This window comes from Heterocephalus glaber, unplaced genomic scaffold (assembly GCF_053883595.1).
Source record: "Heterocephalus glaber isolate CG9 unplaced genomic scaffold, H.glaber_assembly_v1.0 deba00001509, whole genome shotgun sequence".
NCBI lineage: Eukaryota > Metazoa > Chordata > Mammalia > Rodentia > Bathyergidae > Heterocephalus > Heterocephalus glaber.
The window spans coordinates 46750255-46772609 of NW_028258325.1; the positions used below are offsets into that span (position 1 = coordinate 46750255).

At 43.9% G+C, this 22355-nt stretch overlaps 1 protein-coding gene and 1 pseudogene across 3 annotated transcripts; both read left to right on the forward strand.

The window, feature by feature from the left end:
- Window positions 1-5654: 5654 nt before the first annotated feature.
- On the forward strand, window positions 5655-21146 carry Rest (RE1 silencing transcription factor). Of its 3 annotated transcripts, none has more exons than XM_087187711.1 (4): window positions 5655-5990; window positions 8154-9057; window positions 12485-12568; window positions 18944-21146. In XM_087187711.1, exons 2-4 carry the CDS (start codon window positions 8160-8162, stop codon window positions 20953-20955), a joined length of 2994 nt encoding a protein of 997 aa, XP_087043837.1. In that variant the 5' UTR covers window positions 5655-5990; window positions 8154-8159; the 3' UTR covers window positions 20956-21146. The 3 variants fall into 3 exon arrangements, with proteins under 3 accessions (XP_087043837.1, XP_004849741.2, XP_021117971.2); XM_004849684.4 differs by lacking the exon at window positions 5655-5990 and adding an exon at window positions 6625-6758; XM_021262312.2 differs by lacking the exon at window positions 5655-5990 and adding an exon at window positions 7021-7127.
- Window positions 15386-15608, forward strand: LOC147825163 (signal recognition particle RNA; annotated as a pseudogene).
- Window positions 21147-22355: the final 1209 nt, after the last annotated feature.

A 22355-nucleotide genomic window follows, 5' to 3' on the forward strand; every position in this document is an offset into this window, starting at 1 on the left:
TACACATACATACACTCACACACAGATAAATAAGTAAATATAATACACTATATTAACAGAGCCAAGGACAAAAACTATATGATTCTCTCAATGGATGCAGAAAAAGGTTTTGAAAAGGTCTAACACAGATTCACGATAAAAACCCTACAGAAAATTGAAATAGATGGTCATTATCTCAATCTGATAAAAGCCATCTATGGCAAACCAACAGCCATCATTATACTAAACAGACAAAAAATGAAAGCTTTTACTATAAAATCAAGAACAAGACAAAGATGTCCACTATCACCACTCCTGTTCAATATAGTTCTGGAAACATTAGCCAGAGCAACTAGACAAAAGAAAGAAACAAAAGGAATAAGGATAGGAAAGGAAGAAGGTAAATTATCATTATTTGCAGATGACACTATACTCTACATAAAAGGCCTCAAAAACTCCACCAAAAGATTTCTAGATTGAACAATCAAATTCAGGATACAAAGTCAGCACTCAAAAATCAATAGCCTTCCTGTACACAAATAACAAACTCACTGAGAGAGAAATTAAGGAAACAACACTTTTCACAATAGCATGCAAAAATAAAAAATGAAATACCTAGGAATCAATCTAACAAAGGAAGTAAAAGATCTCTATATTGAAATCTTCAGTACTCTGGAAAAGCAGACTGAAGAAGATATCAGAAAATGGAACAGTCTCCTGTGTTCTTGGAGAGGCAGAACCAATATAGTAAAAATGGCCATACTTCCAAAATTGTTATACAGATTTAATGCAATCCCCCTCAAGATTCCAATGTATATCTCACAGAATTAGAAAAACAATCCTAAAATTCATTTGGAATCAGAAGAGACCTAGAATAGCAAAGGAAATTCTGGGCAACAAAGGCAAGGCAAGGGGCATTACAATCTCTGGCTTGAAATTATACTGCAAAGCTGTGATAAAAACAGCAGGCACTGGCAAAAAAAAAAAAAAAAAAATACAGACTTGAAGATCAATGGAATAAATTGGAAAATCCAGAAACAACTCCAGACATACTCAGCCACTTAATATTTGACAAAGGAGCCAAATGCCTTCACTGGAAGAAAAATAGCCTCTTTAACAAATGGTGCTGAAACAACTGGATTTCCACTTGCTGAAGAACTAGACCCATATCTTACATCATGCACCAAACTAAAGTTGAAATGGATCAAAGATCTAAATATTAAAACAGAAACACTTAATCTGCTGGATAGAACAGGTAGAACTCTCAAAGACATTGGTGTAGGCAAAGACTTTATGAACAAAACCTCAGTTGCACAGGAACTACCACAAAGAATCAACAACTGGGATCTCATCAGTGAGGGTCCTAGCCCAGAGGTCCTGCCACACCAAATGGCACACTGAAGTCCTTGCTTCACAAGTACTTGTTGAGCAAACACCAATATCTAGGCACTGGAGATGCAAACACATTTGCCTGTCTTTCTGGAGCTTACAGTTCAGTGAGGGAAGCTAGATAGCAAGTGAGGACAAATAAAGAAAATACCATGGCTGGGGTCTGCAGCTCAGTGGTACAGCCCTTGCCTAGTATGCTTGAGGTCCTAGGTTCTATCCTGCAAAAATTTCAATACCAATCATGAGATAAATGGTAGAGAAAAACAAAGCAACAAGTCAGGCCAATTAGATTGGCAGTAGAAGGGAGAGGGTTATAATTTTCTTTTCTCTCTCTTTTTTTTGAGACAGGGTCTCACTATTTAGTTCTGGCTGGCCTCCCAACTCATGGTGATACTCCTGCCTCAGCCTCCTGAATATCCAGTTTATAGGCATGTGCCATCATTCCCGGCCTGACTATAATTTTAAAATAGCATGGGCACTGGGATGGTGAAGATGGTATTTGCATCAAGGAGATGAAGGAATGAGCAGCAGGGACAGTAGGGCACGGGACAGTCCTGTAGAAGACACCAGTGAGCAGAGAGACGGATCTGAGAGGCAAGCAGCCCACAGAAGGAGACCAGTGTGGCCAAAGGGCAGAGAGCAAGGAGCTGCTCCAGTGTGATCTGGGAGCAGGCTGCTGGGAGCCCATTAGTCCCTGTTCCTTCGGCCTTCTTAGCAGGTGGGGAATGCCCTCAGGGTGGGTAAGACTCAGAACTATAGGTCAGAGTCCCACTGGAAGCCAAGCAGGAGGGAGAATGCTGTATTAAACTGGAGCAGACTGGCCTTAAATGCCTCTGGGCATGGTGGCTCACACTTGTGATCTCAGTATTCCTGAGGCTGTGGCTGGAGGATCACCCTGAGTTTGAGGCCAGCTCGGACTACATAGTGAGTTCAAGGCGAACCTGAACCAACAAAAACAAAAGTCTGTTCTCAGACAGCATCAGTGTGGCTCAGGGCTTGCATCTGATGGGTCTCCCCAGAGGCCAAAGAGCTCAGGGAATTAGGAAGGCAGGCATATTCAACTTCAACTATCAATATAAAATTTCCTGAGTTGGCTGGGGATTTAGCTCAGTGGCACCTCACCTGCCTTGCAAGCACAAGGTCCTGAGTTTGATCCTCGGTACCAAAAAAAAAAAAAATTTGCTGAGCATGGTGGCACACACCTGTAATCCCAGGTACTCCAAAGGCTGAGGCAGGAGGATTTGTGAATTAGAGGCCAATTTAGACAACATGGTAAGACCCCATGTCAAAACAAAAAATTCAAACAGAATAAAAGCATCCTAGATCTTTAAAGTGCTGAGAATTTTAGGCATCATTAGTTCAACCTCTTCATTTTGCAGGCAAAACTCAAAAGAAGTGATTTCTCAAAGCCACAGAGGAAAAGAGAAACCAGAGTCCAGCCTCCTTGGCCAGTGAGTGCACTTTCACATTTCCTACCCCCACCAAAAGTTTCAGAATAAGGTTATGGAGAATGCAAATAATCTTTTAAAGTGTTTTAACTTATTTTTGTTTACTTTTCTGGTGCTGGGGATCAAATCCAGGGCCTTGCTCATGAGTTCAAGGCCAGCCTGGACTACATTAGCAAGAATGTGCCTCAGAACAAAACCAAACAACTACATGAGAAATAGAAATTGTGTTGGAGCCTGGTATGGTAGGGTATGCTTGTAATTCTAGCCATTTTCGACGCTGAGGCAGAAGGATAGAAAGTTCAAGCCCAGCTTGGGCAGTTTAGCAAGACCCTGTCTCAAAATAAAAAAGGTATAGGGATGTAGCTCAATATGAGGGACCTGGGTTCAAGCTCCAGCACTGCCAAAAAGGGGGAGTGGGGGGCTGGGGATTTAGTTCAGTAGCGCTGTGCCTGCCTGGCAAGTGCAAGGTCCTGAGTTCGATTCCAGATACCAAAATGGAGGGGGCGGGGAGTGGGGTACTGACTGAGCCAAAATTTCAGACCAGAGGTCTTGGGGGCAGAGTCCTGTGGAGACAGAGCCTAACAGGTCCCTTTAGTCCTCCAGGTCTTACTGGCTGGTGACAGCAGGTGGCTGGTGGTACTCTCAACATCAGGATGGAATGTTGTACCGCGATTCTGAACCAACACTAACTTTGAGTCAGACACTGCATACAAAGCAGATGACTGAATTTCAATGTGACATTAAAGTAGGTTCAGCCAAATTAAGTTATTTTCTTTTAAAAAATTTTTATTTTTATTTTTATTTTTTTTATTTTTTTGGTACTGGGAATCGAACTCAGGAGCTTGCGCTTGTGAGGCAGGCAGCGGAACCACTGAGCTAAATCCCCAGCCCTAAATTAAGTTATTTTCTAAAGAAAAATTGAAACATGGTTAAGAATAAAATGCACATGGTAAAAAAGGGGGAAAAAAGCACATGGAGGCCCAGAAAACAGTATTTTACCAAAGTTGTGAAATAAATCTCTATAGAGAAGTATTATTAAGAACATATAATTAGAAGTTTAAAAATGGATGGATTAAATGTGTAGGAAAGAATTCATGTAAGAAAAGCAGAACTCATTCACATTTTAAAGTCTTTATCTTGCAGAAGAACTTCCATTTTGGATGCAGCAAAAACAGAATACAGCCTGGGGAAAACTAATTAAGAATTCAAATTCATAGGCTCAGCTTCCTCCGAGGAAATCTATTGATTTGTAATTTGGCCTTGAATTTGACCTGTGGCCTTTCATGTCAAGATAATTTGGGTCAGTTTGAATACGTGATTCCTTGAACAAGGGCCTCTAATTTTAAATGAATGCAGCTGCCCTTTTGCCAATCTTGTATTTGCATTACAATATGTGGGAATAAATTCGCAACTAATAAGACATTTCCAGTAGGTGGTCAGACTGACAAAAGGAAGATTTATCTATTAAGTTTAAAAAGTCTTGTTTCATTTTTGCCTTTTTGGACATAAAAGGAAAACACTTTGTATTTTTAACAATCTTGGTAGAGGACAGGCTACAACGTCTTAAAAAACAAACAAGCAAACAACCTCAAATTCTATTTTAAATAAGAGTTTGATCCCCGGTACAGACAAAACAAACAAACAAACAAACAACAAATTAAAGAATAAATGCAGAAAAGTTTCTATCAGGCCTAAAAAATGGCTTTCTTTTTTCTCTCTGGGTCAATTTAAAGGAATCCTTTTCACATTTGAGTCAAAGGAAGGCTTGCACTGAAAAAAAGCCACAGAAAGCTTTGGCGGGCGCCCACCTCGCACATCTCTTGCACCTGACTGTACTTAACTGACAGTATATTGTCCAGCCCAGGGACACACAGGCCCTGCGGAGGGGCGCCAGGAAAGCTGTGTCACGGAGAAACAGGAGACAAAGAACTGGAGAGAAGGAATTCGGGGCGCCCGAGGAGGACGAGTTAGGATATCTGGAGTGCTGCTTGGAGTTTGATCTTGCTGCTTTCACTGCGTGGAATGTACCTTCTCCCGATTTCCACTGATGAAATTCTCATTCTCCAAGCCAGATCGACTCGTTACCTCCCATGAAAAGTTGTTCGTTTCTCCTGGGAGCCATCTCCCTACTCGTAGCAATGTTACCACCCCGGTGGAATAACAGCAGTAGTCTGATTTCTAAGTCCGAGTTAAGCAGGGCCTTTAATGTCACTCTAGGGGCTTTACAGTTCAGTTTGTAGTCCAGTGACTACAAAGTTCAGGACGAGCATGATCTAAGATCCACGTTAAGGTAGGTAGAAATAAGGTTATTGCACACTCCAATTTTTTTTTGTCTCCTTCCCACCCCAGTACTGGGGGTTGAACCTAGAATTCTTGTACTAAACTACATCTTTGCGCCTTTTTATTATGTATTTTGCCACAGGGTCTGGCTAAGTGACTAAACTGCCCCAGTCTGCGCTCGAGTTCGCAATCCTCCGGCCTCAGCCTCTCTAGAGTGCTGGTCTTTACTGGCGCGCAGTACCACACCCAGTTTGCACTTTTTCTTTTAACAGCTCTATTCAGCCCGCCGCCAGGACTGGGGGTCACTTTTGTTGCTTGTTTATAAAGGACACTGAGAAAGGGAGCGGGGCCCGCCCCTTACTCCTGACCTCAGGGCAGGACTGAGGGGCCCAGCGGATAAGGCGCGGCTCCCCAGGGCGCTCGAAGCCCGCAGCCCTTCCTCTTCCCGGAGGGGCGGGGCGCGCCCCTCGGCCACGCGCGCGGACTGGCGGCCAGGCTGGAAGGCGGCGGAGGGGCGTGTCCCGCGGGCGCGCGCGGGCGGCGAGGGGGCGTGTCCGCGGCCGGCGGCGCGCGGGCGGGCTGGTGCGCGGCGCAGCGTCCTGTGCTGGAATGTGCAGCTCCCTCGAGCTCGCGGCGCTATAGCAGATCAAGCGCCGCCGAGGCCCGGGGCCCCAGACCCCGGGGGCGACGGCGGCCGGGACGGCAGGACGAGGCCCGGCGGCCTGAGCGCGCTCTGCAGCCCTCCTCCCGGGCCTCCGCGGGCTTCGACTGCCCCTGCGCCCAACTTTTGCCCCCCTCCCCCACCCCTCCCCCGAAACTCCAGCAACAAAGAAAAGTAGTCGGAGGAGGACCGGCGCTGCCGGCTGGGCCGCCTCTCCGCGCCGAGGAAGGCCGGTGAGCGGGGCGCGGGGCCGGGGGACGCCGCCGGCTGGGGTGGGGGCGGCGGCGGCGGCGGCGGAGGGCGCGGAAGGACGCGAGCGAGGCGCTGTCCAGGGCTGATTTGCAGATACCGTGGCGGCGGCGGCGGCGGCGGCGGCGGGCGGGCGGGCGGCCTCGCCGGGCGGATCGGGTTACAGTGGCGGCGGGCGGCGCGGCCCGGGGTCTGGGCAGGGGCCGGGCCGGGCTGCGGGACCCCTCCCCGTGTGAGTCGGGCCGTGGCCCCGCGAGTCCTCCGAGGCTGCGCGCGGAGCTCCTCGCGGAGCTCCTCGGGGCCCCAGTCCTGAAACTTCCTCCTTCTCCTTCTCCTCCTCCTCGGCCCTGGTCCCGCGCCCCCTCCCCTGGCCTCTCCCTCGCCGGAAGGCGCGGCGGAGCGCGGCCCGGCGGGTTGAGTCAGCCCGGGCCGCGGGCGGAGCTGGACAGCGATTCCTGCGCCGGGTCCTCCGCGCAGGCCAGGCGGGCGCCCGTCCCCCGCGCCGTGGGCGAGTGAAGTTCGCAAACTTCCGGGGCGCGGGGGCGGCCGGCCGGCGTGGGGCCCCTGGACGCTCCGGGCGCCGCGCCTCGGCCGAGGGAGGGGAGCGAGCGAGCCGGGGGTCGCGGAGCCCGACTGGCCGGGCCGGAAGGGACCGCTCGCCTCGCCGGCCGCGCTCGGGCGGGACAGCGACCCGATCGCCCGCCGCCGCCGCGGACCGAGCGCGGGGAGTGCGAGAGGAGCCGCGGGCCGAGGTGGGGGCGACTGCCGCGGGGCGCGGGCACGGCGGGGGAAGCGAGAGCGGGCCCCCGAGCTCTCGGAGCGCCGCTTTGTGCTCGGTCCTCGGAGAAAATGGCCGAATGCCTACGGGAGGGCGGAATGCGCTGCCGGGCCGCGCTCGGAGGAATTCGTGCGGCGCCGTGGGGCTGCGGACTGCGCCGGGCGGGCCTTCCTACCGGGGTCCTGTCTGTAGGGAGGTGGCCGGTGGGAGGCTGCGCTCGGAAAGGGAGGTCGGGGTGAGTCGGCGAGTAGTCGGGCTGTTGAGCCCCAAGACAGCTTTCGCTCCGTTTCCTGTGATGGCATTCGGTTCCAACTTTGTTGGTGCAGAGAACTAAACTAAACGGGTTTGTACCCTTGGGTGAAGCGGATTGATTTTTTTGTATTTTCGGTTTAACTTTCTTTCAATATTTAGCTTTTTGGGTAGTTTATGAGAGGACGCGGAGTTAGTGGGAGAGCAGCACCTTTTCAGACTGTTTCAGGCCATTTAAAGCCCAACTTGTTTTCAAGAAGGTGATCTTGTAATGGCTTCCATTAGGCAAGTAGGCCAAGTCAAGCACAGTGCAAGAAAGTTGCAGATTGTCCCGCCGAGTTGTAAGATCGTTTTATTAAAGAATTTTGGGGGAAGTTTTGTGAAGTTTCAAATAATCCAAACTTACCTTTTCACAGGAAAGGCGAGTCCATAATTTTTTTTTTTGTCTTTTACGTTTTGAAACATCAAAATTGAGAGACTTAAGAGGTAGTTTTTATTGTATTTCATTTTGGAGTACATGAGTTCCTATGAAATTTAATTAAATTGACCAGTTACAGGCTGCCTTACATACCTGTGTAATTAATATATGCACAGAGTGATTGTTAATTTCTTGGTTTACTGATGCAGACCATTGAACTGCTGAAGGGGAGAACTGAGGAGACAACAGTTTACTATTCGTGTATTGGATTTTTTTAAGTAACTTAAAATCGGCATTCAAAATGAAGAGTTTGTGCTTTTCGACAGAAAAAGGTTTGACATACATGCATGCTGGTGGTAGAACTAGATGGTTGAATTATGTCAAGCAATTGATAGAAAACTTTATTGGATAAAGAAAAGTTTTTATGCTTCATTTTTGATGACTGTAGTAAAAAAAAATTGGAAATTAACAAAATTATTTCTTTGCAGGGCATATGTTCTACTGCTGAGCTATATCCTCGGCCCAACAAAAATAGTCTAAAGATTTGTTTTTAATAAATGAGAAACTCTTGAGTTGTAACGGTTATGTTAAAAATGCGCTTTTTTTAGGTTATGAAGAATTGGAATGATGCTCTGATTTTAGGCTGCTAAGAGTTGTGTTTAAGCTGGCACTCTCTTGTTCTTGTTTTTGTCCTCAATTCAGAGTACAATGGCCACCCAGGTGATGGGGCAGGCGTCTGGAGGAGCTGGGCTGTTCACCAGCAGCAGCAACATGGGCATGGCTCTGCCTAACGACATGTATGACCTGCACGACCTCTCCAAAGCTGAACTGGCTGCGCCTCAGCTCATCATGTTGGCCAATGTGGCCCTAACTGGGGAAGTAAATGGCAGCTGCTGTGATTACCTGGTTGGTGAAGAAAGGCAGATGGCAGAATTGATGCCTGTTGGGGATAACAACTTCTCGGATAGTGATGGAGAAGGACTGGAGGAGTCTTCTGAAGTAAAGGGTGAACCTAATAATGGACTGGAGAACGTGGAACTGAGGAATCTGGAGCTCAGTGTTGTAGAACCACAACCTGTATTTGAGGCATCAGCTGCTCCCGAGATTTACAGCTCAAATAAAGATCTTCCTCCTGAAACACCTGGAACAGAGGACAAATGCAAGAACTTGAAAACCAAACCATTTCGCTGTAAGCCATGCCAGTATGAAGCAGAATCTGAGGAGCAGTTTGTGCATCACATCCGAGTTCACAGTGCCAAGAAGTTTTTTGTGGAAGAAAGTGCAGAGAAGCAAGCCAAAGCCAGGGAGTCTGGTGCTTCCGCTGCCGAGGAGGGAGATTTCTCGAAGGGCCCCATCCGCTGTGACCGCTGTGGCTATAACACCAATCGGTATGATCATTACACCGCTCACCTGAAGCACCACACCAGAGCAGGGGATAATGAGCGAGTGTACAAGTGCATCATTTGCACGTACACAACCGTCAGCGAGTACCACTGGAGGAAACACCTGAGGAACCACTTCCCTAGGAAAGTGTACACTTGTGGCAAATGCAACTATTTTTCAGACAGAAAAAATAATTATGTCCAGCATGTCCGCACTCACACAGGTAAGAGAAGCCTTGTAGTCGGCCAGTTCAACCCTCACTTGTCTTTTTCCTTCTTGAGTGGCAGTGCTGGGGATTGAACCCAGGGCCTTCAAACTGAGCTACATTTCCAGCCCTTTTAATTTTTTGTTTATTTTTTGAGATAGAGTCTTGCTCTGTATTGCAGGCTGGCCTTGGCCTCGAATTTGCCACAATCCTGCTTCAGCCTCCTGAGTACTGGGATTACAGGTGTGCATGGTTCATCATACACCTTTGCTAATTGAGTGGGTCCTTAAATAGTACTTGACAAAGGGGACCTGGGTTCAAATCTAGAGTCCATTATTTGCTTTCTTTGTGACTTTGAACAAATTTAATCTTCATGCCCTATTTTCTTCATGGGATAAAAATACAAGGTGTGGTAGGAAAATATGGTGAATATTTAAATTTTAGTTGATTACACTAAAAGACATTGGCATATTAATGCCGCTCTAATTATTTACCCTTGTTTCAGACACCCTTATCCCATCTTCACTGGCACTTTACTACTTTCTGATGTTTTAAGTTTTGTTTTTTGAGACAGGCTTTCTGTCATTCTGGCTGGCCCTGAGCTTGGCTGCCTCACCTCAGCCCGGAGCAGTGGGATTACAGGCGTGGGCTATCATGCCTGGCTGCTTTTTTGCATTGATACTTTCGAGATGTGTAATAATTACATTTATCTTGGAGAGTTAAACTTGTGTTTTGTTTTGAGACGAAGTCTCACTGTAGTCCAGGTTTGCCTTGAGCTCACTGCCTCAGCCTCCTGGTTGCTGGGACTGAAGGAGTGGGTCACTGTGCCCGGCCTCATCGCGTTTTCTAAAATAGTTCTGGAAGTCCAGTTTCATGGGTGTCCTTAGTTGTGCTGGCAGGGCTGTCTTGATGTCCTGAATTGATTCAACATCTTTACCTTTTTTTCTGGTCCCGGGGATTGAATTCAGGACCTTTCGCTTGTGCAGCAGGTGGCGAAACCACTGAGCTAAATCCCAGGCCCTCAACATCTTTACTTTTAAGTACTGGGGGTGGAACTCTCTAGTGCTCTAACAAAACTTTATTTTGAGACCCCAGGCTGAGGTTGAATATGCAGTTCTCCTGCCTCAGCTTCCCCAGAGTGCCACCCCACTAGGCCTTTCCTGGTCATTTTGACTTGGAGAAAGAGCCAGAATTCTCCTGGTGTCACATCTGGTGAATAAGCTGGATGACATTGTGCAGTAATTTTTTTATAAGCTACCATTTGTAAGAATGGTGGAATAAGTGTGTGAAAGTAAAGGAATATTTTGGGGGAATTAATGACAGTGTATCTTTTACTGTAATAAATTTTATAAACTAAGCATTCGCCACATGCTTTGATCATTCTTCATGTGTATATGTATGGTTGAAGGATTATGCTGCATGATATTTGGGAGAATATCTGAGAAATCTTTAACAGTACCCTTCCTGAAGTACTCTAACAACTGGGATTTTCTTGGTTGTGTTTATGTGACAGTGAATACAGGTAAGATGTATTTTCCCAAAGGAATTATGGGCTTTCACAAAAAAGGAAAACCCCATGATGGATCTTGCATAGCTCCATTTAACCAAAACCTTCCACTTAAAAACCTTTTACTTGTGGTGCTGAATTCCTAAATGGAACAACCTGTAATTATTCCCAAAACGAGGAAAGTGAGAAGTTAGTTTTTAAAAGATGTGTGTTACCACCACCTGAAAGCATTTCCAAGAAAGCAAACCTAATGTGTGGGAAAGAAGACTGTTAGAGGAAGTTAGGTATCCCTGTTTAGTGAGTTTAGGTTCAGAGGACCTTCCTAGTCTGTAAGTGCAACTCTTATCCCAAGTTAGGAGCCAAAGTAAACGCAGCCTCAAAGCAGAAGCTTAGCAAGCCTGAGGTTTGGGTTTGGTCCCCAGCACTGAGAAGAAAAGAATATTTTTTTCTTCTTTTGGAGGTGCTGAGGCTTGAATCTCCAGTTTCCTGCATGCTAGGCTAGTGCTGTACCACTGAGTACTATTACCTATGTCTTTTTGGAGACAGTTTCATTAACTTTTAACTTGTCTGGGCTGATCTTGAATTTGCCATCCTCCTGCCTCAGCCTGTAGTTAGAGCTGAGCTACATGTCCAACCTTTTATTATTTTTTGAGATAAAGTTGCCCAGGTTGGGCTCAAACTTTCTCCTGCCTCAGTGGTGGGATTTCCTGTGCACCATCACACTCAGCCTGTGTCATCTTATTTAAATTCCCGTTATAGGAAATTTACACTGTGTTCTTTTTATAAGTGGTCTTGCTGTACTCTTAGTAATTTGCCAAAGTAAATATTACTCTCTTGTGACCAAAGACTAGATCAAAACAGTTGTCCAGTTTTTTTTTTTTCTTTACACACTGAGTTACATCCCCAGCTCTTTTTTTTTTTGAGCCAGGGTCCTGCTGTATTGCCCATTCTGGCCTTGAATTTACTGTGTACTCCAGACTGGCCTCCAATTCACAATCCTGCCTCAGCCTCCTGAGTGTTAGGATTACAGGCTTGCACCACCATGCTTGGCTACCAGGAGTGTGTTTTTTTTGTTTTTTGGTTTTTTTTGGTACCGGTTGGTCGAACTCGGGTCCTTGCGCTTGCGCAACAGGTGGTGAAACCATGGAGCTAAATCCCTGGTCCTACTAGGAGTTTTTTTAGCCTACAGCAGCATCATGGGCACTCAAGTGTTGTTGCTTTAATTGAACATCTCAAATGGCAGAATGATCCTGAAATCAGAAAATGTGCCTACCCAATAGCATCAAAATTTGAGTTTGTCTGTCTGTCATGTACTGGGGTTGAGCCTAAGGCCTTAGTGTGCCCAGCGAGCATTTGACCCTTGAGTGTACACCCATCCAAGATGCTTCCTTGTACTGGGGATTGAACCCAGGGGCTGCATGCACGCAGGGGAAGGATTCTACCACTGAGTTACAAGTCCAGCCCCCAGCCAGGATATTTTTAATGGATAATTCTAGTTAAATTAAAATTCTAATTAAATTGAAAAACATACTCCTTGATACCTTACCAAGATGGTATCTCAGTTCAACATGTACCATTGAAAGCTAAGATGGCCAGGTGTGGTGCACGCCTGTAATCCTAGCACTCAGGAGGCTGAGGCATGAGGATTGCCATGAGTTCGAGGCCAGCCTGAACTACATAGTGAGACCCTGTATCAACAACAAAAAAAGGAGAAGAAAATTAAGATGGCTGTGAGAACTCAAAATGCCAGTGGTAATTTTGTCAACAAAGTTGAAATGTAGTTATGTAAATTCTGAAATAAGGTTTCTAATCTATGTTAAATTGTTCTGGGAGGAATTGGAAAATCTGTGTTGTGTTCAGTACTAAATATTGTCCTGTTGGTGGGAATTACATTTGGCTTTTTTTGGCATTTACATGCTATTCGTTATACTTTTACAGGAGAACGCCCATATAAATGTGAACTTTGTCCTTATTCAAGTTCTCAGAAGACTCATCTAACTAGACATATGCGCACTCATTCAGGTTGGTAATTTATGGGACGTTTTCTGCCATTTTCAATAAACTGCCATTTTTACTTTTTACTTAATTTTTGTTCTTTTTCTTTTTTGTTATAGTTATCAAAAAGCTTTTTCAGACCTGGAACTGAGTCTTTTCATTTATGGCCTATCTTTGAAATAATTTAGGAATTGCAGTGAAAATAATCAGTGTACTAATAATAGAGATGGAGATTGTTCAAGAGTTCCCTGACTTCTGTAAAAGTCACATAGTCAAAGGCACACATAGATGAAGGCTAGTGTGTATCATCCATTCACTTGCCTCACGGTATTCTACTATTAAGCTATACCCTCCTGCCTTTGCTTTTTAAAATTTTTTATTTTTTTATTTTTTGAAACAGGGGCTTCCTTTTTCTCACTAGTCTTGGACTCACTGTGTAACCCAGGCTGTTCCCTGAACGCACTGCAGTGCTCCTGCCTCACTCTTTCAAGTGCTGGGATTCAGAGGGCACCACCACTCCCATGTCTGTTTTTGAACATTGCCTTCTCACATTCCTCTCAACAGTAGAACACTTGAGTTTCATCATGTGTGTTTCCTGGGTTTCAAGGATGGCTCCTCAGTTTTTAAAATTTGGGTTTGTTCTGTCTTGGTAGATTTATAAAAGCTGAATTTAAAGAAAGTGATACATTTTCCAGAAGACCAATTTACTAAGCTAGAAGAGACAAAGCGCAATACTATAACAAGGAAAAGACTCTGGGAGCTGTAGCAGTGGTGCTCCTTGCTCATTGTTGCCCCATCTCCATCACTGGGGTTTGTGTCAGTGGTAAAAAGTGTCAGGGCTCCTGTTTGGAGGTCGGATGTCATGCCTAGCAGCGCACAAAATGTAGAGGTTAGCTTACAGGGCCTTTTTATTCCCCGCTAGGCTTCTGAGGGTTGAACCCACAGCCTTGAGCATGGTAGGGAAGTGATGAGTTACTTGGCAGCATCCCCAGTCTACTTAGATGGCCTTGAACAGGTCATTATTTTTGTCCTTAGGGACCCTTGGTGAACTACTGCTTCTGACCAGAATACTTTTTTTTTCCTCTCATATTGGCTATTGAACTTAGGACCTTGCACGTTCGAGGCAGGTACAGTACCACTGAGCTAAATCCCTGGCCCTTACCAGAATACTTTTTCAAGATGGAGAACATACATTTCTGTGGGGAAAGTATGCTCCGTTCCTGCTTTTTGTGAATTCACTATAGACCTACCTTCAATCTTTAATAATTACTGTAAATCTTTGCAGTCTAGCCGGGTAGCCACTGGCTGCCTGTGGCTATTGAGTTGTGCACGTGGAGGTTTGAATTGAGACCTATTAAGTATATACTGGATTTCAAACACTAGGAAAAAAAATAAAGTAAAATACCTATTTTAAAAATACTACATGCTGAAAATACCGAATATATTGGGTTAAAAAATTAATACATTTTTACCTATTTTTTATTTGTAATGTAGGTACTAGAAAATTGCATATTTAGTTACACTGATCAGCTGTAAAGATACTCTGGTTTTTTTTTTGTTGTTCCCGGGGATCAAACTCAGGACCTTGCTGCACTTGTGAGGCAGGCTGTGGAACCACTGAGCTAAATCCCCGGTCCTGAAGTTTTTTTTTTTTTTTGGTACCAGGGATTGAACTCGGGACCTTGCACTTGCGAGGCAGGTGGCAGCACCACTGAGCTAAATCCCCGGCCCAGTTAGAGAGGTATGTCCTTTTTGGGTTTTTTTTGGTACCAGGGATCAAACTCTGGTCCTTGCACTTGTGGGACAGGCAGTGGAACCACTGAGCTAAATCCCCGGACCTGAAGTTTTAAAAAAGTTTTTGGATGGGCCCAGGATTTAGCCCACTGGTTCCACCGCCTGCCTCAAAAGCAAAAGGTCCTCTGAGTTCAATTCCCAGCACCAAAAAAAATTTGGTTTTTGGTGCTGAGGATTGAACTCAGGGCTTGATACATGGTCTGGTGCTGTACCAGTCAGCCCCCAGTTCTCTGCTAGCATTTATTGATTTTACCCTGCATATCTGTCGTGTTTATGTAGGTTGAGTGGTCCTGTCCTTCTAAATCTCCTTAGCTATTGAGCTGTGCCCCTTAAAATTTTCCTGAGTTCATTCTCCATTGGTAACTTTGATGCAATTGAAGACTTTTTTGTTTGTCTTTTGAAACAGGGTTTCACTATGTAGCTCAAGCTGGCCTTGAACTCAAGGTGATCCTCCTGACAGCTTCTGGGTGCTAGGATTACAGGCATGTGCAATCATGTCTGGTTTTGTTTTTGCTATTGGGGATTGAACCCAAGATATTTATGCTGAGCCTTATTTTTTGAGACAGTGTCTCATATTGCTTAGGCTGGGGTTGAATTGAGCTCTTTTGCCTCAGCCTCCCAGAGTGCTGGGATTATAGGCATGGGTCAGCACGCCAGGCTAGCCTTTGTTAATGGTAGTTTTATATCCTGTGGATAGCAGTACTCTAGCCCTTTAATAAGACATTTAATAGCTTTATATAAGTTAACTCCTTTTAGTCTTTCTAGGTATCTTCTGTTGTGTAAATTATATTTAGTCCCAGCCCCATTTTAGGGAATAATGAGTCATTGAAGAAATATGGCCATTTGTCCTGTACAAGGTGTCCTCCCTTCTGATTATACCTGTTTTCTCATGGTGTCTTTGAGCTTTTCTTCTGTCCCGTATATTACTTGTAAACTGAAAAATTAAACCTAAGTGCTTGGTATTTATCTTGGTGTGTATATGTCATTTGAAGTCACATCTAATTGACCCATTGTTTAATGATTCTTCACTGGATTAAAATGACACTCTTGGCCAGGCATGGTGGTGCATGCCTGTAATCCCAGCACTGAGAGGCTGAAGCAGGAGGATCGTTGAGTTCCAGGCCACTCTGGGCTACATTGTGAATTCAGGGCCAGCCTGAACTATAGTATATATATCAGTTTGGTTACAGTATATAGTATATATAGTTCAGGCTGGTCCTGAACTCACAGTGTAGCCCAGGATGCCCTGGAACTCTTAGTGATCTTGCTGCCTCAGTGCTAGAATTATAGGCATGTATCACCACACCTGGCTCACAAGTGTGTCTTTCCTTGACTTGTCTTACTATTTAAATGTTTATCGTGTTTTTTTCTCTCTTTTTTTTTCTACCAACTGGGGATTTGAAAGCGCCTTTGCACTGAGCCACATCCCTACTCCAGGCTGAGTTTGGACTTGGGATCCTCCTGCATTAGCCTCCCAAAGTGCTTGGGACTATAGGTGTCATTTCAGTCCTCATTTCCACTTCTAGTTTCTCACACCAGAGAAACAATGCAGTATTCAAATATTTGTGTCCAATTTATCTCACTTAAGAGTATGGTCTCCAGGTTCATCCATTTGGCTAGAATTGCCTCAACCTTATCCTTATGAAAGAATATTACTCAGTTGTTTAAAAAAAACTGCATCTTTTTTATCCTTTCATCAGTTGATGGGCATGTAATTTATTTATGCCATCAGAATTTTAAACATTAAAATCTTCATTGTCTTCTCTCTTGACCATTAGTTGCGGAGGCTTATACCTTGATTAATGCTTGTTGTGTACACCTCTCATTTATTTACTTATTTTTCAATACCGGAGATCAAACCCAAGGACACTCACTGAGCTACATCCCCAGCTGTTTTACTTTGCTGTTTTCTTGTTTTATTTTTAGGCAATGTCTCACTAAGTTGCCCAAGCTGGCCTTGAACTTGATATTTTTCTGCCTTGGCCTCCTTAAGTGCTGGGATTACTGGCATGCACCACTGTGTCTGTAATTCTTCTAGCACACATCTTCAGAAAGAGATAAACTCCATCCATCTGCTATTTACTCTGAGGTAGGGTTTATGCAGGAAAGTGTAAATACTGGGCAAGCACTTTACCACTGAGCTACACTGCCAGCCCTTCTAACATTTTTTAAATTTATTTTTGAGACATGGTGTCACTAAGTTTCCCAGGCTGGCTGCAGGCTCCCTGAATAGCCCAGGTTGGTCTCTATCAGCCTCCTGAGTGACTGAGACATGTAATGCTGTGCCCAACTATTATCTTTATCTACTTACAATAAAAGTTAGCAGTTGCTTCTAAAAGTGAGCTGTTATGGGTCATGTATATTGAATACTTGGTCCTTACTTCATATCAGCTACTTACCTACCCACTTACTAGTCCAGTTATTTAAACACAGGACCAAAAATTGCATTATTTTTTCTTTAACTTTTATACACAATTTTTTTTTGGTACCGGGATTTGAACTCCGGTCCTTGTGCTTGCGCAGCAGGCGGCAAAACCACTGAGCTAAATCCCTGGGCCCTTTTTGCCAACTTTTATAGGAACAGGAAATATAAAAACAGTTTCATCAGATTTATTCAATATAAGAATCGACTGGTGTGGGCTGGGGATTTAGTTCAGTGACACTGTGCCTGCCTCCTGCCTCCAAAGCGCAAGGTCCAGAGTTTGATCCCCAGTACCAAAAAAAAAAAAAATCAACTGGTTGAATGACACCTGCCCGAGTGTGGCTTGGTAGGGAAACACATGCGCTGCCTGAGTGACAAGTGACGCTCAGGGTAAACTGTTCAGTGGTTCACAGGGATCATCAGATTATTTCTAGTTCCCAGTACTTGGAGAGTATTTTATTTATAAAGCAATTGAGCCCCGGAGAAGTTTTAATGCCATGCTTCAGGTCTCTGTGAGCTGATTGCAGAACCCATAGTTCATCTTCCAGAAGCCCTAACTCTGGAAGAGTTTCAGTCCCCGTGCCAGCTGTCTTCATTCTGTGCCTGTGAGTTATGTGCAGGTGCTTGTCTCCAGTTGGAGCACTCACTCACTGCAGAGGACTTGGAAGGACCAAGTGTGGAGTAATGTTGTGTGTTGTAGAAACTACCCTTCTAGCATGCAAAGGAGCTGTTAGTGTTAGCTACACACTTGATCTGACATATCTGGATAAGTGTTTGGGTTTACGATTTAGCACTTTATTGTTACACATTTGCTAATCGCGTAAAGATTAGCATCTATATGGTTTTGTTTTGTGCCTGAATTTGCTTTATGAAAAACTTTAAAGCTTTTATATGAATTTGAGAATGTTTGAGATGAATTTTCATAAATGTCAATTTCCGTTTCTCTACTATGCATTCCATTGGACCAGTGGGGTATGGATACCATTTGGTAATATGTACTAGAGTGTGATCTAGATGGGTATGTATCAGGTAGATTGTGTATTCTTACACCTTTGGCTTGGGGGTGGCATGGTCTGGTTTTGTATGTACCTGTGATTATGACTGTTTGCTTATGTTACATATCATATCTATTTGTATGTCACTTCTCAACCCTAGTTTCTTTTCCCATTTTATAGAGAAGATTAGAGGGGAAAATCACAAAGTTTTCTGAATAATTAACTTGGCTATGTGTGTGTATGTGTGAAAATACATATATATATATATATTTATCTATTTTGGTACCGGGGATTGAACTTGGGTCTTTGAGCTTGTGAGATAGGCAGCGGAACCACTGAACTAAATCCCCGGCCCAACTTGGCTATATTTTTGCTTTAAAATAACAACTCTGGCATTGGAAAAAAGGGTTACATTTCAAGAAAAAGCTTTTCCTCCCCTTTGCTCCCTCAGGCCAAAGCAGAGTTTTAAAACTTTTATACTTAGGGCCTGGAGTATAGCCCAGAGTGAAAGATATTTCTCCCAAGATGTACCTTTAAAATGTATGGAACTTTTATTTTTTGAGGTTTTTGTTTGTTTGTTTGTTTTTAGTTTTTGAGACAAGGTTCTCACTATGTAGTTCAGGCTAGCCCAGGTTTAGCTTTGAACTTGGTGCAATCCTCCTACCTCAGCTTCCTGAGTGCTGAGACTAGAGATGTGTGTCACCATGCCCAATTGGAACTTTTATATTCTACTCAATTAACTTTTTTTTTTTTGGTACCAGGGATCAAACTCGGGACCTTATGGTTGTGATGCAGGTGGCAGAAACACTGAGCTAAATCCTTGGCCCTCAACTGTTTTTTTTCTGTACCTAAACATGAAAAAAAATTTAAATTATTTTCTCTGAGTGACCTTGTCCACAAATTAACTTCCAGAACGCATCTGAACCGTGCCAATAGTAATTTTATACTTGATGAATTTCTATTCTTTGTGTTTGAGAGCCCTAATTTGAACTTTTTTGAAAACGATGGTTGACTGAGATGATTGCTAGTTGGTTTAAGAGTCAATGTCAAGGGATAGAGAAAAGATATACAAATAAATATGGTAAATACAAGGTGCATGATAGTCTTCGTGGTTATTTTATAAATACAATTCCTTATAAGTTCATTAACATTTGAATTGATTGTCTTCTAATACTTGTTGTTTACCTTTAGGTGAGAAACCATTTAAATGTGATCAGTGCAGTTATGTGGCCTCTAATCAGCATGAAGTAACTCGCCATGCAAGACAGGTTCACAATGGTCCTAAACCTCTTAATTGCCCTCACTGTGACTACAAAACAGCAGATAGAAGCAATTTCAAAAAACATGTGGAGCTCCATGTTAACCCTCGGCAGTTCAATTGCCCTGTATGCGACTATGCAGCTTCTAAAAAGTGTAATCTCCAGTATCATTTCAAATCCAAGCACCCTACTTGTCCTAATAAAACAATGGATGTCTCAAAAGTGAAACTAAAGAAAACCAAAAAACGAGAGGTTGACTTGCCTGATAACAGTATTACTAATGAAAAAACAGAAACAGAACAGACAAAAACAAAGGGGGATGTGACTGGGAAGAAAAATGAGAAATCTGTAAAAGTGGAGAAAAAAGATGTTTCAAAAGAAAAAAAGCCTTGTAGCAATGTCTCAGTGATCCAAGTGACTACTAGAACTCGCAAATCTGCCGCAGAGACAAAAGAGATGGATGTGCACACAGGAAATAATTCAGAAAAACCCTGTAAAACCAAGAAAAGCAAAAGGAAGCTGGAAGCCGAAGCCCAATCTTCATGTGATCCTGTGAATGAGGAGGAACCTATAACAAAAAGGAAGAAGAAAGTAGGAAGCAAATCCAAAAAAGGTCAGGAGGTGCCAAAGGGTGACAGCAAAGTAGAGGAAAATAAAAAGCAAAATACCTGTGTGAAGAAGAGTACAAAGAAGAAAGCTCTGAAAAGTAAATCAAGTAAGAAAAGCAGCAAGCCTGCTCAGAAGGAGCCTCCTCAGAAGGAGGCTGCTGCCAAGGGGCCTGCAGTGATTGGGCTGCCTCTGGATCCTGCGCGGGCGGTCCCCGGCCAGGGTGCTGAGGAGGGGCCTGCACCTCCCGGGAAGGCAGTGCAAGGGGTGCCTGTGCAGGCACAGGCTGAGCCACCACCTGTGTGGGAGGCGCCCCCTCCTCCCATGGAGGGTGTTGAGGCGGATTGTCCACCTGTGGAGCCAGCCCCCATGGAGGTTGTGCAGGAGCCACCGCCTTCCACGGAACCTGCTTATACAGAACCTGGGCACGTGGAGCTGCCACCTCCGGTACAGCCTCCCCTTCACATGGAGCCAGTCTCCAAGAAATCTCCCCAAAAAGACGGTAAAAAGGAAAAGCCCAACATGCAGAGCGAAGTGGCCCACAAGGAGCGAGTCCTTATTGAAGTTGGCTTAGTGCCTGTTAAAGACAGTCAGGTTTTAAAGGAGAGTACAGAGGCACAGGCCCTCTCAGCACCATCACCACTGCCAAGGGAGAAGGAGGAGGAGTCAGGAGACCAAAATTTACTCTCTGATGGTCCAGGAAATACAGAAGGCCCCCTGCAGAAAGAGGGATCAGAAGAGGCAGATGAGAGTATAGCTGATGGAGCCGCTGCTGAGGAATCTTCCAGTGTTTCAGCATTGGTCTCGAAGTTGAGCTTGCCAGAGTGTGAAACTTCAGATGGGGAATATCAGACTCACTCAGATGAGCCTTGCGAAATGGAAATGGTCACTGATGAGAGCGCAACAGAGAATCTCCCAGCTAAAGGTGCTGCACTTGGAGAACCAGCTTCGCCATCACTTTTCTCTCCATCAGTGGAAGAACAAGAAGCAGTGTCCAAAACCACTCTGCCTTTGGCTCCTGGTCCTGTTAGTGTGACAGAAAATGAGTCTCAGGAAATTGATGAAGATGAAGGCATCCACAGTCACGATGGAAGTGACCTAAGTGACAACATGTCAGAGGGTAGTGATGATTCTGGATTGCATGGGGCTCGGCCGGTTCCCCAAGAAACTAGTGCAAAAAATGCAAAGGAAGCCCCGCCAGTCAAAGTGGCTGAGGGAGATTTTGTTTGTATCTTCTGTGATCGTTCTTTTAGAAAGGAAAAAGATTACAGTAAACACCTCAATCGCCATTTAGTTAATGTGTACTTCCTTGAAAAAGCAGCTAAAGGGCAGGAGTAAAACTTTGGACAAGGTTACAGTTTTCAGTTTGTGAGAGCTATTACATTTTTTATATTCATTTATAGTGGTAGACAGCTTTTTAAGATTGCTTTAATTAGTGTCCAGTGTTGATTCTTTTAAGTGGCATTCTTTTCCTTAGGACTTGTGTGCTTATTGATATACAAATTTTGGTAAACCCAAAAATCCAAGGGAGTTAGTGTACTAAAACCAGCAGACCTGAATCTTAGCTAATGTGTTCACTGGAAATGAAAAGGCCTGGATGGCATAATAGCATCTATTCCTCTGTCCAGCTACACCTCGTCAGTTTTTCTCTCCATGTCTGTCTTGTTTCATTTTAGTTTATCGTTAGTTTCTTGTTTTAGCTCTATAAAAATTGGCTTAATAGCAAATTACTTGAATTTGCCTGCTTTATATAAAGTTAGCACTTTAAGATTTCTTTAGGGAATAAGACATTTAAACTGAAGAAAAATTCTCCCAACAATGGACATTATATCAGTCCAGGTATTTACTTCCTGATTTTTGATCAATATTTCATGTTTGCGTGTTAATCGTCGTAAAACAGTGATTTTGGTGTGTGTGTGGTTTTTTTTTTTTTGGTGCTTTAATGGCTTAAAATGTTGCACATTGTTTTTTGTTTTTCTTTAACCTATGCAGTTAAATTTTTTCTAGAAGTAGCGTTTGTGTTGACCAGTAACACTTTATACATATATGCATGTTTATTTTGGCCTCTTTGATGGGATGCTTTTAGCCTTGTTTGTAAAGCGGCAGTTGTCTTTTTCTTTGCTGCAATTGTCTTTTGAGCAGAATAGTAGTGTGTGCAAGTTTGTGAGCAGATGAAACATGTAGGTTCAGTCCATTGATTTTTGATTTCACGTATCTATGCCAGAATCTGTTTGGTATAAATTATTTATTTTTAATGAATATAGTAAACTCACAGCTCTGTTAACGATTTTTGTAATAAATAAACCACTAGGTTCCATACTGAACAAATTTTTCAAGTACCAATCTTTTTTTTTTTTTTTTTTTTTGCCTGTTCTGGTATAGCTACTTTGTAATTGCAGTGTTACATCATATCTTTAGGGGAACCTTTCCTCATGGATAGTTTGTGTCCATGTGGCTCTTCAATTGAATGAAAAGCTATAGGTGATGTTTGGGATTTGCAAACCTGGAACCAGGAGATCTAATTATTCAAGTTTTACAGAGTGTCACTTGTGAGAATCCAAAGCCATAGCTCTTCTTAACCATGCATCTGTAATGAGAGGTGTATGAATTCTGGCAAGCCAGCTGCAACTTCCTATAAATACAGTGAAAATGGCTTTTGAATTTAAATATAGTCCAGATTTAAGTCATACTTGCTCAGGGATCTCCACACACTAGTGGGTGTCCTGGCTGTTCTGTGA

Coding starts and splice junctions, on each gene's coding strand:
- Rest (XM_087187711.1), top strand. CDS start 8,160: ATGGCCACCCAGGTGATGGGGCAGGCGTCTGGAGGAGCTGGGCTGTTC. Junction 9,058..12,484: donor GCATGTCCGCACTCACACAG/GTAAGAGAAGCC, acceptor ATACTTTTACAG/GAGAACGCCCATATAAATGT. Junction 12,569..18,943: donor ACATATGCGCACTCATTCAG/GTTGGTAATTTA, acceptor GTTTACCTTTAG/GTGAGAAACCATTTAAATGT.